Raw genomic sequence first — 17,119 nt, forward strand, 5'->3', positions numbered from 1 at the left:
AGTTATGGGGTATAGATGTTTCAGTAAGAGTAGGGAAAGTGGTAGAAGAGGTGGAGGAGTAGCATTGTTAATCAAGGATAGTTTAACGACCGCTGAAAGGCGGTTTGAGAGGGATCTACCTACTGAGGTAATATGGGCTGAAGTTAGAAATAGGAAAGGAGCGGTCAATTTGTTAGAAGTTTCCTATAGGCCCCCAAATAGTAATAGAGATGTGGAGGAAGAAATTGCAAAGCACATTATGGATAGGTGTGAAGATCACAGGGTAGTTGTCATGGGTGACTTTAACTTTGCAAATATTGATTGGAATCTTTATAGGTCGAATAGTTCAAATGGGACAGTTTTTGTACAATGTGTGCAGGAGGGTTTCCTGATACTATGTGGATAGGCCGACGAGCTGGGGCCACATTGGACTTGGTACTGGGTAATGAACCAGGCCAAGTGCTAGATTTGTTTGTGGGAGAGCACTTCGGAGATAGTGACCATAATTCAGTGTCTTCCATTATTGCAGCAGAGTGGGATACGGTCATACAGCAGGGCAAGTTTATAATTGGGGGAGGGATAATTATGATGTGATTAGGCAAGAATTAGGAAGCATAAGATGGGAACAGAAACTGTCAGGGATAGGCACAAATGAAAAGTGAAGCTTATTCAAGGAACAAATACTGCATGTCCTTGTTAGGTATGTCCCTGGCAGGCAGGGAGGAAGTGGCCGAGTGAAGGAACCATGGCTCACAAAAGAGGTTGAATGTCTTGTCAAAAGGAAGAAGGAAGCGGATGTAAGGATGAGAAAATAAGGTTCAGTTGGGTCCTTGAGGGTTATGAGGTAGCAAGGAATGAGCTTAAAAAAAAGGGCTTAGGAGGGTACATGAGAAGTCCTTGGTGGGTCAGATAAAGGAAAACCCCAAGGCTTTTTACTCTTTTGTGAGAAATAAAAAAGAATGACCAGGGTGAGGTTAGGGCCGGTCAAGGATAGTAGTGGGAACTTGTGTGTGGAGTTAGAAGAGATAGGAGAGGCAATGAGTGAATACTTTTCTTCAGTGTTCACCAAGGAGAGGGGCCATGAGGACCAGTATGTGACACAGGCTGATAGGCTGGAGGAGGTAGATGTTCTGAGAGAAGATTTTGAAAAACCTGTCCCCTGGCCCAGATGGGATATATCCTAGGATTCTTTGGGAGGCAAGGGATGAGATTGCAGAGCCTTTGGCTTTGTTCTTTGGGTCCTCATTGTCCATGGGGATAGTGCCAGAGGACTGGAGAGTGGCGAATGTTGTTCCTCTGTTCAAGAAAGGAAATAGGAATGACCCTGGTAATTATAGGCCTGTTTGTCTTTCTTCAGTGGTCGGTAAGTTAATGGAAAAGGTCCTGAGGGATAGGATTTATGACCATTTGGAAAGATGCAGCTTAATCCGGGATACTTAGCATGGATTTGTGAAGGGTAAGCCTTGCCTCACAAATCTGATTGAATTCTTTGAGGAGGTAACTGTGTAGATGAAGGTAGAGCAGTTGATGTCATATACATGGATTTTAGTAAGGCGTTTGTTAAGGTTCCCCATAGTAGGCTCATGAAGAAAGTAAGGAAGTGTGGGATAGAGGGAAATTTGGCTGATTGGATAAGTAACTGGCTATCTCATAGAACAGAAAGAAATTCCACAACACCAGTTTAAAGTCCAAACAGGTTTATTTGTAGGAAAAGCTGCAAGCTTTTGGACAGCCTGTCCCTTCTTCAGGCCCAGCCACCTGAAGAAGGGACAAGCTGTCCCGAAAGCTTGTGGCTTTTCCTACAAATAAACCTGTTTGGTCTTTAAACTGGTGTTGTGGGATTTCTTTCTGTTTTACTTCAGTCCAACGCTGGCATCTCCACATTATATCTCATAGACTGAGGGTGGTGGTGGATTGAAAATTTTCAGACTGGAGACCAGTTACCAGCACTGTACCACAGGGGTCATTGCTGGGTCCTCTGCTTTTAGTGATTTTCATCAATGACTTGGAGGAGGAGGCTGAATAATGGGTCTGTAAATTTGCTGATGACACCAAGATTGGTGGAGTAGTGGATGAGGTGGAGGGCTGTTGTAGGCTGCAAAGAGACATTGATAGGATGCAGAACTGGGCTGAAATATGGCAGATGGCGTTTAATCCTGCTAAGTGCGAGGTGATTCATTTTGGTAGGACAAATTTGAATGCGGATTACAAGGTCGATGGCAGGGTTCTGAGGAATGTGGAGGAACAGAGACCTTGGGGTTCATATCCACAGATCTGTGGAGGTAGCCGCTCAAGTGGATAGAGCCATGAAGAAGACCTATAGTGTGTTAGTATTTATTAACAGGGGGTTTGAGTTTAAGAGCCATGGAGTTATGCTGCAACTGTACAGGACCTTGGTGAGACCGCATTTGGAATATTGTGTGCAGTTCTGATCACACTATAAGAAGGATATGGAAGCATTGGAGAGAGTGCAGAGGAGATTTACCAGGATCATGCATGGTTTGGACGATGGGTCTTTTGCTGAAAGGTTGAGGGAGCCAGGGCTTTTCTCTTTAGAGCAGAGGAGGATGAGAGGTGACTTAATAGAGGTTTATAAGATGATGAGGGGGATAGATAGAGTGGACATTCCGAGACTATGTCCTTGGGTGGATGTAACTGTTACTAGGGGGCAAAACTATAAAGTTCATGGTGAGAGATATAGGACGGATGTCCAAGGTAGGTTCTTTACTCAGACAGTGGTTGGGGTGTGGAATTGACTGCCTGCTGTGATAGTAGATTCGGACACTTTAGGAACTTTCAATCAGTTATTGGATAGGCACGTGAAGCACACCAGAATGATAGGGAGTGGGATAGCTTGATCTTGGTTTCGGACAAAGCTTGGCACAACATTGAGGGCCAAAGGGCATGTACTGTTCTATGTTCTAGTAATTGGGTCAGAGTTGATGACCTTAATGTGCATTTAATCATCACTTGCTGCATACTGCTGTCTTTAACTCATATGGAGTGTATAAACTACATTCTTTCCACTTTTGTAACCAGATTTTGGCAATTGTTTCATTGTTGTGGTTTTGTATGTGCAAATTCTAAATGTTTTAAGATTTTTCACATTGACCATAGTTGAATTTGTCTGTTTTTTGTTAGTTAAAATCAAATGGAAATGTCTTACGAATTTTGGTTTTGTATTAAATCAACAGAATGGTCTACAAATGGTTCCTTCTCATCTACAAATTAAGTTATGCAGTGGGCATTGTGGGATATTTGGCTGTAATGTTTACAATGTTTGGCTTCAATTTGTTCTTCAGGTATGGAACTTTTAGATGTTTTATTAACACAATTTGAAATGACTGCTAATAAATGCAAAATATATCAGCTAGCATCTTACACTTGTTTCAGCCACAGAACTTAGTGAAGTGTTGATTATTTCATGAGGTTTTTTCTTCAGTGAATCAACTTGCATACATTTTTCTTTCAGATCAAATTACAGTTCAGTATACTTGCAACAGATGCTTTTTGATGTGGTTTCTCATTCATTGTCTGGTTTTTGGGTACAGAACTTATAACTAGTTGTCCTTCATTAAGAATTTATGTGCCACCAAACACATGGTTTGGGAATTATTACATGTGCTGTAAATCTGTACAGGGCATTGAGCAAACTCATGTCTACACAGGTTTAGCATTTATTGGCTTTACAATAATATCAGTCAGGACAGTTTATGTGAATTGTAGGACAGAGCCAGGATGTTTTTGTTGTCTGTTAGGCAGGGATAAAAATTCAGCTTTGGATACATCGCTTCTGAAAAAGCAGCATTGCCAATTGAACCACTGATGACAATGTTATCTTTTCTATCAAACAAACCACTAGAACTGAAAAGTTAATGGCTCAATTTCCTTTCTCATTGAACATAGAATAAAGACAGAAGATTCGATGGATTTTGGTGTAATTTTGCTGTTCTATGGCTTGTATTATGGAGTCATGGGAAGAGATTTTGCTGAGATTTGCTCTGACTATATGGCTTCCACTATTGGGGTAAGTAATATTTGCACAGCAAGAAGGCTTTTTTTTAAAGAAAAAGATTTTTTGTATTTTTTGCTTCATATGTTAAATGCTATTGTTTGTGACTTCTCTTTCCAGTTCTATAATTTTGGCAGTATGCCATCCAGGAATCTTTCTGACGACATTTGTGCTGTGTGTGGTCAAAAAATATTTGTGGATATCAGTGAAGAAGGAATAATTGAAGACACGTACCAACTCTCCTGTAATCATGTGTATCCTTTTTTTAGAATGTGTATCCTTGCAATCATCATTGCAAAACGAAATTTTATTAGTATTCATTAGTAGAAAGGGTTGTCAACAGTGACATCAAGTGGCACTTAATTCAGCAATAACTTGCTCATTGCTCAATTTGGGTTCCACCAGGATCACTTGACTCCTGATTTCATTACAGCCTTGGTCCAAACGTGGACAGAAGAGATGAACACCAGAGGTGAGATGAGAGTGACTGCCTTTGATGTCAAGGTATTATTTGATCGAAAGTGATATCAAGGAGCCCTAGTGAATTAGAGTCAAAGGGGAAAACTCTCCACTGTTTGGAGTCATACTTAGCACAACAAAGATTGTTGTGGTTGTTGAAAGTCAGTCATAGCAGTTCCAGGACAGAACTGCAGGAGTTCCTCAGGGCTGAGTCCTAAGCTCAACCATCTTCAGCTACTTCATCATTGACTCTTCCTCCATCATAAGGTCAGAAGTGGGGATGTTTTCTGATGGTTGCACAATGTTCACCGTTTGGAACTCATCAGATACTGAAACAGTCCGTGTCCAAATGCAGGAAGCTCTGGACAATATCCAGGTTTAGGCTGATAAATAGCAGGTAACATTCGTGCCACACAAGTGCCAGGCAATGTCCATTTCTAACAAGAGAAAATCTAACCATTTCCCATTACCATTGCTGAATCCTCAGTTATCAACATCTTTGGTGGAGGGGTTACCATTGACCTGAAACTGACCTGGACTAGCCATATAAATAATCTGGCTACAAGAGCAGACCAGAGTCTGGGAATTCTGTGGCGTTTCACCTCCTGACTCCCCAAATCTGTCCACCATCTAGAAGGCTCAAATCAGGAGTACTCTTAACTTGCCAGGATGAATGCAACTCCAACAACACTTGAAGCTTGTCACCATCCAGGACAAAGCAGCCAGTGTAATTGGCACCCTATCCACCACCTTAAATATGCACTGTCTCCTCCACTGAGGCACAGTGGCAGCAGTGTGTACCGCCTGCAAGGTATACTGCACCAACAGCACTTTGCAAACCCATGAACACTAGCACCTTGGACAATGGCAGAAGGTGCATAGAAAAGCTACCACTTGGTAGTCCCCCTCCAAACCATACATCATCCTGATTTGGAACTACATCATCGTTCTTTCACTGTCGCTGTGTCAAAATCCTGGCACTCCTTTCCTAAAAGGATTCTGGGTGCACCTATATCACATGGACTGCTGCAGTAAAAGGAGGCAACTCTTAAGCAATTAGGATTGGGCAGTGAATGCTGGCCTAGCTTGCGACTCCCACCCTCTCATAAAATAATTCTTTAAAAATCCATTGAACGTTTGGGGAGCAGAAAAAGCTTTATTTCCACTACAGCAAAATGTTCAAGATTCAAATTGCTGCAGTACTGATTTCGTTTCTAGCTGTAGTGCTGCTAAGCTATCAGAACTCTTTCTCTGTTATTACAGTTTATTTTCTTGAGTCCTGTATTTTGAGGTCAACATCGAAGTTTACATTGATATAATACTCTGTAGTTTAACTATATTCATAAATGGGACACATTGGTCTGAGACCAACTTTTAGTTATTAGGCGACCTAAAGGCGCCATTAAGCTACAGTTACTGGTCTCCAAGTATGATGAGCCTGTAGATTGTAGTGTGCTGTTTTTAGAATATGTAGAGAGCTCTGCACAAGCATTGTTAATCTTTTTATATTAGGAAAGTCAACAGCAGCTTGGATTTTCTTGTAACTAAAAATAAAAGCAGGAAATTAAGTTTTAAGTTACCAGGCCATCCACATGACAACCTGGAAGGTTTTAAAGATAGCTTTGAATCGGGCTGCAGTTAACAATGCATCTGGTGTGAAGGCCAAACAATTTAAGACTTTTTATTCATTCGTGGGATGTGGGCATTGTTGGCAAGGTCAGTGTTTGCTGTCCTTCCTTAATTATTCTTGAGAAAGTGGTGGTGAGTTGCTGTTTGGGTAGACGGTTCCAGAATAAGAACTGTCCATCCAACAGCAATTCACCATCTCAAGAGCAATTAAGGAGTGACAACATGTCCAAGTCAGGGCGAACATGGGTTGATGTTCCCAAGTGCCCGCTGCCCTTGTCTTTCCAGATGATAGGGATTGTGTGTTTGGGAGGTGTAATTGAAAAAATCTTGGCAAGATGCTGCTGTACATCATGTGTATGATACACACTACAGACTCTGTACACCAGTGGTGATGAATGTTAAAGGTGATCAATGGGTGATCAGGCTGCTGATGGAAAGGCTTTGAGGAATTAGAAACAATGTTCTCTCTAAGCTGTATGGTTGCACAGCAATCTGGAAGTTCCCATTTAGGCTGCACACAAGTTGGCCTCTTCAAATTATTGTGAATGTGTGGCTGCCGAGGAAAATTTAAAGGAGCTGTGCATTTAAATTGCTATGCTCTTCCATTCATGGTTGCTTCTGGGCTTCATACTCCCCATTTCCCTCCAGTCTCTGACAGATCAAAAATCTGTCTGTGTCATCTTAAATGAACTCAGTGATGGAGCATCCACTGAGAAGTTCAAAGAGTCACATCTCTTTGAGTGAAGTAATTTCTTCTCATCTCTGTCCCAAACGATCAACATCTTATCCTGACATTGGTGTCAGTTTACTGATCAGAAGAATCAATCTCTCAGCATCTACCCTGTTGAGCACCTTCAGAATCTGTATATTTCAATGAAATCACCTTTCTTCTCAACTGCGGAGTATAGGCCCAATTTACTCAAACTGCTACCAATGCCGTCGTGAGCAGATACATCTGAAATGTGTAGACTGGGGAGGACGAGTTGAAGTAGGCTTTTCTCTTAGGTTGATTCTCTTGCCACCCGCCACAGAATCAGCCCAACAGTTGTATACTTCACATCTCAGCTAACTCATTGGGTAGTGGTGCCATTGAGTCATTTCTGATGGGCACTGGAGTCACCGAAATATTTTGTATACCCTTCCTAATTACTTGATGTAGCTGCATACTAGCTCTTTGCGTGTAATCTTACTAGCCATTCACACCATGCTCCTGCTGCAGTGAGATCGGAGAATGTGGCGCCCAGCCAAATCTCCGTTCACTGCAGTGGGATGAGAAAATCCTGCTGGCGTGAATGACCGTAACATTCTGGCTTTTTATAATTCACATGAGGACCCCCAGATCATCCTGTACTGCAGAATTCTGCAGTGTCTCTATATTTAAACAACATTCTGCTTTTCTGTTCTTCCTACCAAAGTTGCCAGTGCTGCATTCCAGGTACCAATGTTTTGCCCATTGACTTAGTTTATCTACATCCCTTTGCAGAATCTTTTTATCCTCCTCACAAATTGCTTTCCTCGATCTGTGTACCATCATCAAATTTAACTGTAATACAGTTAGTCCCTTCATCAAGGTCATTAATATAGATTGTAAATAGTTGAGGCAGTGACCCATTTATCCCTATTCTTGTTTCCTGTTAGTCAGTCCTCTTTCCATGCTAATATGTTATTCCCAACATCATATTCTGTTGTGTAGCAACCTATTATGTCGCACCTTAGTGAATGCCTTTTGGAAATCCAAATGTAGTACATCTGCTGTTTCCCTTTATCCAATCTGTTGGTTGTAACTTCAAAGTTTTCTATATCCAGTAGCATGTGTCACCAGGAGCAATTTGGAGATTAATCCAGAGCTCTTGAGGCCCTGCTTTCTGTTTTCTTTCCTAGTTCCTTAAGCTCTACCTGTAGCTGAAATCCCTTTTTCTGTCTATGCCATTGTATCACGAATAATGATTACTTGTCACCCTTCCTCTGCAACCGTTCAGTGACATCCTTGACCCTGACATCAGGGAGGCAACATACCATTCTGGATTCACACCTGCAGCTGCAGAAATGCCAGTCTGTTCTCCTAACTGTCGAAAGTCCAATCACTTATTGCTTTTCCAATCATCTTCGTCTCTCCCCATGCAGCTGAGCTAGCTGAAGTACTATGGACTTGACTGACTGCACACCCCATCACTCTCACCAGTATTCAGAATTGGAGAATTGCTTGATCTTTCCTGACAGTCTGGTAGTCATCTATTCCTCTTTATCTTAATGCCTTTAATCTGTGCAGCGATCACATTTATAAACTTACTATCCACAAACTTGTCAACCTCATGCATGTGTTGGAGAGACCCCAGCTGCTACTCAGGCTCCAAAACTCAGAGCTTAAGCTGCTGAAGTTGATAACACTTCTGTATCTGGTTATCTAGGGTGAGTAGCTTCTAGAGTTTTCACATGGAACAGAATGCACATTTCATGAATCCAAAGAAGTTAGCCTCCTTTACTTGCAAAGTACCTGACATTTAGAGCAAAACCTTTCCTTTTCTAACAATTTATTTCCTGAATGGGCTTAATTAATTTCTGCTTTGTTATAAACCATTGTTTCTATTCAAAATCCTTGTCACTGCTACAGTCTCCAATTTGAATTGAGTGCTTCTGGCATATTTAAAAATTCCTTCTTGGTTATGGTGTCAGCTGCAAGGCCAGTATTCATTAAGCACCTTAATATAGTCTTTTTTTTAATCTTGTATCTTTGGAACTGGACTACTAAAAACTTACAGTGCTTTTTTTTACATGAGCACATTTCAGAAACTGTTTGCATTGATGTGAAATTAGTAATGTAATGATGCTGTCAGGTTCATTTATATATAAATTAATGTATGCTTCTTATGAAGCCACCCTTGAAAATCAAGTCTCCTCTTCCTCCTCCAAATTTAATTACAAACAATTTTAATGTTTGAATAAGAGTAACTAGTACCTGTCTATCTTTAGTTCTTGATAATAAATGATTATTGGGGCAACTGTGTTTGTTGATGTGCTTAATTTGTACTGAATGTGAAATTTAGCTGTATGGGCTGAATCTATTCAGTCACATTTGAGCAGAGAAATCACAAAAGATGTGTTACGTTGTAATGCGTTTGTCTGGATTAAAAAATGAAGCGAATCATGCAGGTAAATTTAAAGTTTTTTTGCAAGAAGCTGTGTAGATAACACAGTGGTTCACCAATAACGTTTTCAGTTCACCATATTTGGTGTAGCCATTCTACCCTTTATTTTATTGCCTTCAGGGGTGTTGTAGCGAGGTAGTGGTGCAGGCTACCTCACTAAATATATTTAAGTCACAGGTAGATAGGTTTTTGATGGACAGGGGAATTAAGGGTTATGGGGAGAAAGCGGGAAAGTGGAACTGATCCACTTCAGATCAGCCATGATCTTATTGAATGGCGGGGCAGGCCTGAAGAATAGATGGCCTTCTCCTGCTCCTATTTCTTATGTTCTTATGTTAGAGTTTGATCATAATATTTTGACTGCAGTTTTTTTGTATGGCTGATAAGAGAATTACAAGTAAACTGAATCAACACCATGTTAAGTTATTATCCCAAAGAAGAAATGTCATCTTCTGGAAGGTAGCTGACAACTTGAAAAATTCATAAAGTCAGGCAATGAATGATACTAAATCTTGGGCTTCAAACTTGCAGAATCAGCACTCAGGCTCTTAGCCAACTGTGCTATTGTCATTTAATTGTATCCTGGTGTCTGGCTGTTGAAATATTGCTTGTTTTGCAAAGATTGATTGGAGAATACACTTCTTAACACATTGAGGCCAAAGTATTTTAATTTCCAAATGGTGATTCATTCTGTTTTTTAAAAAAATCTTACCCACTAATGGTCTAGCACTGTCAAAATTTCAGAAAGCGCTTACTCTGCTGTGTGAATAGAACACTGTGATATGTCATCAGTTAACTCTGAGCACCAACTACACATCTAAAACTTCACCATCTATTTACATCTGGGAACAGAATTTTGGAATGTCATACTATAGGAGGAATCTTCACAAAATTCATAAGTGTATTGGTTTTAAACTGAAAACTGGCTTTTAACAATTTAGCTGCCTAGCTATGTTTTCATTCCAGATTCCCTGACACAGTATTTGTGGTCACTCTGGTGGGGCCTGATTGCGCTGGCAAGATTAGAGTGCCATCTTTAAAGAGCACCCCAACTTGCACAAGAAATGAACAGTACCCCCTTCCAGTTTCCACAGACAAGTGCAACCCACCCCCAAAGACACCAGGCCTCCCCCCACCACACAATGTGGCTCTGCAGAGGACCTCTCCCAGACTGCCAGCTTTGGGGCAGTGCCAAGGTACAAGGCATGTCCTTCACCACCCAAAGGCTATCCTTAACTGTGTACCTTCCGGGTGGTCTTCATACCTGGTTTTCATTTTTGAAAACTAATTATAATTTGCTCCAGCGCAATGTCATGCCAGCTGAGGGGGAGACTACATTTAGGGCACGTGTAGTGGTGTGAAGCTGATGAGATTATAATGTATACTAATACATGCTAATCAGGCTTAAGCACTTCCTGGAATGAACATAATCAAATCAGTGGATTGGGGGGAGGGGATGGAGTGGAGGGGATGTGGGGGAGAGGGGGATGTTACAGGATTTGTATTTGCAACTGCTAAATTGCAGTCTGTGCATATGAGCCATTCTCATTATTAGCACCTTGTGTTTTACACATTAGAAATGTTTGTTGTTTTCATCCATGTTGGTAATTAAATAGTGGATCAGCACAAACTGACATTTACTTTATTTCCAAATAACAGAATATCCTTAACTTAACACATTCAGATTTCATGAATTCTGCATTCGTGGTTGGTGCATTGTAGGTAAAAAGCAGACCTGCCCATACTGTAATGAGAAGGTGGACCTTAAAAGAATGCTGAGTAATCCGTATCCTTTAAAATTTTTGTAGAAGTTTCAGATGAAATAAATTGAATAAGAGCTACTTGGAACCATTTCACTTGTAAATATTTCACAATTTGTCATTGAGTAGTGGTTTTGATTTCAGTCTGCGCAAAAGAAGTTTACAAATGTCTGCCACAAAATACAATGCAAGCGTGCTATAGAATATTGCATTGATATTGAAATTTCTGTTCTGCCTTGCTCTTATTTGATGTCAGATACTCTTTGAAGTTGTATCTTTGCTAACCACGGGATGTGTGAATGTTCCAAGTGTGTTTGTAAAATACTTTGCAATTCTTTCCCCTCTTGGCCAGATTATGGTTATTAATTTACATATGTGTATGATCCTCCCCAAGGCTCCTCGCAATTTTTTTCTTTAAAGCTATGATCCCCACTAATGTCTGTACTGTTGTAAAATAATGTCTTTCCTGAGTCCCCACCAACTCTAAATTATTGTCATAGTGGGTATTTTAGCAGGTGAAATACATATATACACCTTACTCAATTTCGATGAGTATCCTTGAGTATTGTAGTATCATAGAATCTTACTGTACAGCAAGAGGCAATTCAGCCACCAAAATTGTTCCATTTTTTGACAGCGAAATTGAACTTAGTACAACAACCCTGCTTTTTGTCTGTTCCCTCGAGTTTCCTCAAGTTTCTATCCAACTCCCGTTTTAAAATTATTTATGGAATCAGTTTTTAGCACCTTTTCAGATGGAGCGTTCTAGGTTCTGACAACTTTTCCTCCTCTTACCTTCAGGTCTTGGTTGATTTTTAAACTATTACTTCTATTTATTAACCAATTCACTAGAAGAAAAATGTTTTCCCTGTGCCCTCTATCAAAATCTCTAATTTTGAAAATTCCGAGAGTCACCTTTTCACCTTCACTGTTCCAATGAGGACAGTCCTAACCTTTCCAACCCCTCATTTCTAGAATCTCTACTAACATCCTGCTAAACCCACCATGTATCTTTTTAAGGTACTTAAATCATTCCTGGAAAGTACATTCTCATTTTGTGCTTCTGCAGAATGATACACAAGCATTTAAGTATTAATATTAACTCGAGCTGCACCAATTTTAATTAAATCACCAGCCGTATAGTGCTGATTATTTTGGCATTATTGTACAGCCAAGAATGCCTTCACCCATTTAAATATTATGCCCTTATGAATATTTTAATTACAAGATTGGGTCTTGTGGTTAAGAGTTGATTATGGGAAGATTTGTCTAGTCCTGGTAATATTTTTGATTTGCCAATGTTGTATGCATTTGAAATTAGATGATATATAACCGGATGGCACAGGACCAGGAACCTGGGTTCAATTCCAGCGTGTGTCTGCATGAACTTCCTCCGAGTGCTCCAGTTTCCTCCTATAGCCCAAAGATGTGCAGATTTCATGGATTGGCTATGTTAAATTGTCCCTTAGTGTCCCAAGATGTGTAGAATAGGGGGATTAGCAGGTAAATATATGGGATTATAGGCTCGAAGGGCTAGATGGCCTACTCCTCCTATTTCTTATGTTCTTATTATGGGAATGGTGGGGGGGAACGTTGGTCCTGGGTAAGATGCTCTCAGAGTTGGCGCAAACTGGATAGGCCAAATGGCCATCTCCTATGAAAAGCAAGTCTGGTCAGTATAATAGAGGTGAATGCTCATTTTCCTTTGAATGATAGTAAATATTAGCATTTCCAAAAGATGTGCATTAAATGTAAATAAAAATTCTCATGTAGTTTCTAAGCAGTAAAATATTAATAAATGTTGTTTTCATGTTGTGTGTATAGAATATTTTCTTTAACTTCATCACAGGTGGGAACGCACACATGTTTTATATGGCCAACTATTAGATTGGCTGCGATACCTAGTTGCATGGCAGCCAGTAATTATAGGTCTTGTACAGGGTATTAACTACGTTTTGGGTCTAGAATAATACCCTCATACTTTTTTGGGGATGTACATTATAAATGAAAAGAATAGGTTTTAAATTCTGTATATTCTGTACTTTATTGTACAAAAGAAGTTTACTCTGAATTAGTTAGCTAGCATTAGATAGCTGTGACATGTCTTATGGGTACATTAATTACGTATTATTATGGTAATTATCCTGTCACTTAAATGTGCAAATTTTTTTAAATGAAGGAAAGCCAGATTTTGTAAAAAGACCCCCAGGTTGCTTCACAAAAAAAAAATGAAGCCCCCAACAACAACGATGGTGAAAAGAATTGAAGCAAATGTTTACCATGCTACATTCCTATGATGCATTGTTGATTGTAGCTTAAAATGTTGATTTGAAAATTGTGAATATCACTTCAAAGAATGAAGTTTGTCATTCCTGTAATGTCAATTTTTCTTTATCAATAACATTATTTGGCATAATCAGGTAATGAATCTACATCATTTTAATTCATGTCTCCATATTGATTTTTCTTGCATTTACCAATGCTGTATTTACTTACAGTGGGTTGTATTTTTTCTTGATCTATATTTATTCTCCAAGATGTGGTTCATTTACTTCAACTAGTAATAAATGCCATATTTCTTGTTCTGTTACAGTGCAGATATTCCTTTGTTTAATTTTAAAGATATTCATCTTTTTGGTATTTATACTTCTGAATTTAGTTCATCTGAAATGTTATTTTTCCTTCATCTTAATGTAGTATAAAAACAATAACTTGGGTTAATTTCACATGGAACTAAACATTACCATCTCTATTTTTGATATGTTTTAATCCAGAAAGCTTTGTACAATCCTGCAAAATTATATTCAGAAGTATTTTGTGTCCACTAAAGCTCTTTAAAAAATTGTTTTGCAGTGTTTGCACCTTTTTGTTAATTTAGAAGTATTATCTAAGCCATGAATTATAATATCACAGATGATTGACCAAAATAATTATTGCAACTAAGAATGAGACAGAAATGAATCAACAGGTTTGAATTGCTGTGCCTAAAGATTGTACCATGCAATAAACTTGGAGAATTTTTAATATCTTTTGATAGGCAAGAAAGGAATTGAAGCTTGGTTTTGGATATTCATGGAAAGAAGACTTCCTTTATTTCTGTCACTTGGGATAGTCAGTACTCAAAACAGCCATGATTTATCTACAATTGGATAGTTGGTTGATTATTTTGGTGACCCAGAATTACTTCAGAAATTAATTGATCAAGTTTGTTTATCCAGGCAATTATTTCTTTGAAAGATAGGCATATGCAATTTAGATACTGGGTGGAGTGGACAAATTCATTGTCACCAATGGATGGGGCAGAAAGATACCTGGGGAGCAAGATAATTATCTCAAGATGAACATCTTGGAAGACATACCTTGGTATAAAGATATTGTCACAGCTAAAAGTTCACTTCACTTCAATCGTTTTGTTCTGGAATTGATACTTGGGTCTCTGTGCAGGGAGCAGAGTATCCCCCCAGCCCCTCATACATACAAATTTCAAATTTGAAAGTTTCAAAAGACTGATTCGGCTAATAGTTTTGCTGATTATTGGACTATGCAAGAAATGTCCCAATCAAGACACAACTTCTTGACTGATTTTGTCTTTGGGTTGTAAGTATTTGTACCTTCAGTATCATGCTTCTGTGTAATTGTCTTCTAAATAAACCTTATTTATTCTGAATGTAGTGTCTGACAGTATGATAATTGTCATCATTCAGAGAATGAAGGAGAACTTAGTGGGTATTCAGTTATGGTACTGAACATATTGTACCATCCTAAAAAGGCGATTGTTCGTCTTGTGACGTGGAGTTCCTTCAATGATGTGGATAAATGTATATTTTATCTCATGGGAAACTCAACAGTAATTTAACTTTTATCACCAAACAAAAAGCAAGTAGTATCCATTTTATACTCTGCCCATTGAAGTCAGTGGAATCTTGGTGGTAAGTTCTTTAGCATTTGTATAGTAGGCTTTGCACATCTTGTGCACATTAGTTTATTACAAAATTAAGGTATAGGTTGGAATTCTGCCAAAAAATTTCTAAGTGGCATAAGGATGAGAATAACGGAGTGGTCCATCCTGGGGTCTCGAGTGCGCTGATCGCAATCCTCCCACACTCGTCACTTCTTGGAATTAGGAGTTCTGTGCCGGTACTGGGGGGTGCTGGCCTACACATTGAAGCCTGACTTCAGAAGGCTTGGATGTCATTTGCAAGGGCCCGATCTCAGTGAACTGGGTGACCTTCTCCCTTACCCTGGACATTGGGACCCCTCCTCTCACTGAGCATGTTTCCCCCATCCCCTCGCCAACACATCACCAGCACTGGGGCCTCTCAAAACATAGAATATTGTGTACAGTTTTGGTCCCCTTGAGGAGGGATGTAGTTGCGTTGGAGGTGGTTCAAAGGAGATTCACTAGATAGATTCCAGAGATGAGGGATTTGTCTTACAAAAAGAAATTGTGTGGTTTAGGCCTACACTCACTACAGTTTAGAAGAATGAGAGGAGATCTAATTAAGGTATATAAGATAATGAGGGGGATTGACAAAATAGATGTGGAGAGGATGTTTCCTTTTGTGGGGCAATCTAGAACAAGAAGTTGTAGTTTTAGGATAAGGGGTAACAGATGAAGAGAAATTACTTTTCTCAAAGGGTCATGAGTCTGTAGAATTCACTGACCCAGAGCATGGTGGATGCCAAGACTTTGAATAACTTTAAGGAAGAAGTGAACAGATTTTTAATTTGTGATGGTTTGGAAGCTATGGAGAATGGGCAAGAATGTGGTGTTGAGGCTGAAATAGTCATAGAGGTTTACAGCATCGAAACAAGCCCTTCAGCCCAACTTGTCCATGTTGCCTTTTTTTTTGAGATCATATTGAATGATGGAGCAGGCCCAAGGGGCTGAATTGCCTCCTACTCCTAGTTATGATTATGAAATATTTCTTTACCATTTAAAGTTGATAGTTCAATTAAAAGATAAATGAGCATTTTCTATAATTCATTATGAAATATTCAACAAACATATTTAATCTTATTCATGGGTCATGGTTAGTAAATAAGCTTGATTTCAATCTTGCAGCCCACAGATGGAGGGCCACTCATGTGGCTCACTCACTAGCCAAGGTTGCCCATCACCGGCTTATAACAAATTTCCATTTCTTCCTGAAACTTGGTACAATATGTCAGGAGTATATATTGTATATAACTGAGAAAAATGCTGTTCTTCAATAGTTTAAAGCGCAGGTTTATTTTTCTTCAGAGAGGATATCTAACCACTAATGTGTTATTAATTAGTGACACATGCTTGGAAAAAAATGAAGACGAATCAGCCAAGTTTTTAAAAAGCTGAGAGACCTTGAGAAGGTGTGGGGGGAGAGGATTTGGGCAATTTTGGCTGGTAGACTGAATTGTAAAAGTGTGCCTCTTTTCTTTGGGCAAAATGATATAGGCAGGGGAAAAGACTGTGCCACAAGCCAAATTCTTGGCTTGTGAAAAATGGAAAATAGAACATGCAGGATTTCCATAAATTTTCCCTGCGCTGAACTTGAGTAATTACATGGCCTGGTCTACTTAAATAGGATTTATAAAGGGAAGTGATTGCTATTGCATTTTCTTGAAAATGATCCTTTTATAGTAGGAATTGTCTGCTTTTGTTACGTGTTTTGTTCTGTGTTGTAAAAACTGGGGAAAGTGACATAGTTGTAATTTTGTAATCTTTTGGCAGTGCTCCTATGGTCATGGCTTCTACTGAAGTACACTCTTCTAAATGTAGTGTGACCAATAATTTATTTTGGTTTAGGATTACCCATTTGCTTTTATACTCTGTACCCCTATTTATAAAATGTAGAACTTTGTATACTTTGTTTAATAGCATCATCTGCATGGGTTTCCTCTAGGTGCTCCAGTTTCCTCCCACATTTCAAAGATGTGTAGGTTAGGTTGATTGACTATATTAAGTTGACCTTTAGTGTTGGGGGTTAGTAGGGTAAATAAGTAGGGTTATGAGGATAGGGCCAGAGTGGGATTGTATGATTCTCTCATTTAAAGAATTGATCTATCCATGCCTGTCTGTCTGCTACTTTGTGCCATTTAAAGTTTGCAATTTAGTGTTTGCCATCTTCTTCCCAAAATATATCACTTCACATTTC

General features: G+C 39.2%; 1 protein-coding gene across 2 annotated transcripts in view; it reads left to right on the forward strand.

Moving 5' to 3' along the window:
• The window catches only part of rnf175 (ring finger protein 175), a 37,332-nt gene extending 22,680 nt beyond the window's left edge, over positions 1–14,652 (forward strand). Inside the window, exons 5-9 of one of the 2 annotated variants that reach the window (XM_080192563.1) lie at positions 3,174–3,281; positions 3,886–4,006; positions 4,112–4,245; positions 10,910–11,011; positions 12,835–14,652. In XM_080192563.1, the coding sequence (XP_080048689.1) occupies positions 3,174–3,281; positions 3,886–4,006; positions 4,112–4,245; positions 10,910–11,011; positions 12,835–12,955 (586 nt within the window). In that variant the 3' untranslated portion in view covers positions 12,956–14,652. The remainder of the gene's footprint in view (positions 1–3,173; positions 3,282–3,885; positions 4,007–4,111; positions 4,246–10,909; positions 11,012–12,834) is intronic. The other variant, XM_080192572.1, reaches the window with a different exon arrangement.
• Positions 14,653–17,119: the final 2,467 nt, after the last annotated feature.

Source organism: Carcharhinus amblyrhynchos, chromosome 1 (assembly GCF_965287045.1).
Source record: "Carcharhinus amblyrhynchos chromosome 1, sCarAmb.v2.hapA, whole genome shotgun sequence".
Taxonomy (NCBI): Eukaryota; Metazoa; Chordata; class Chondrichthyes; order Carcharhiniformes; family Carcharhinidae; genus Carcharhinus; species Carcharhinus amblyrhynchos.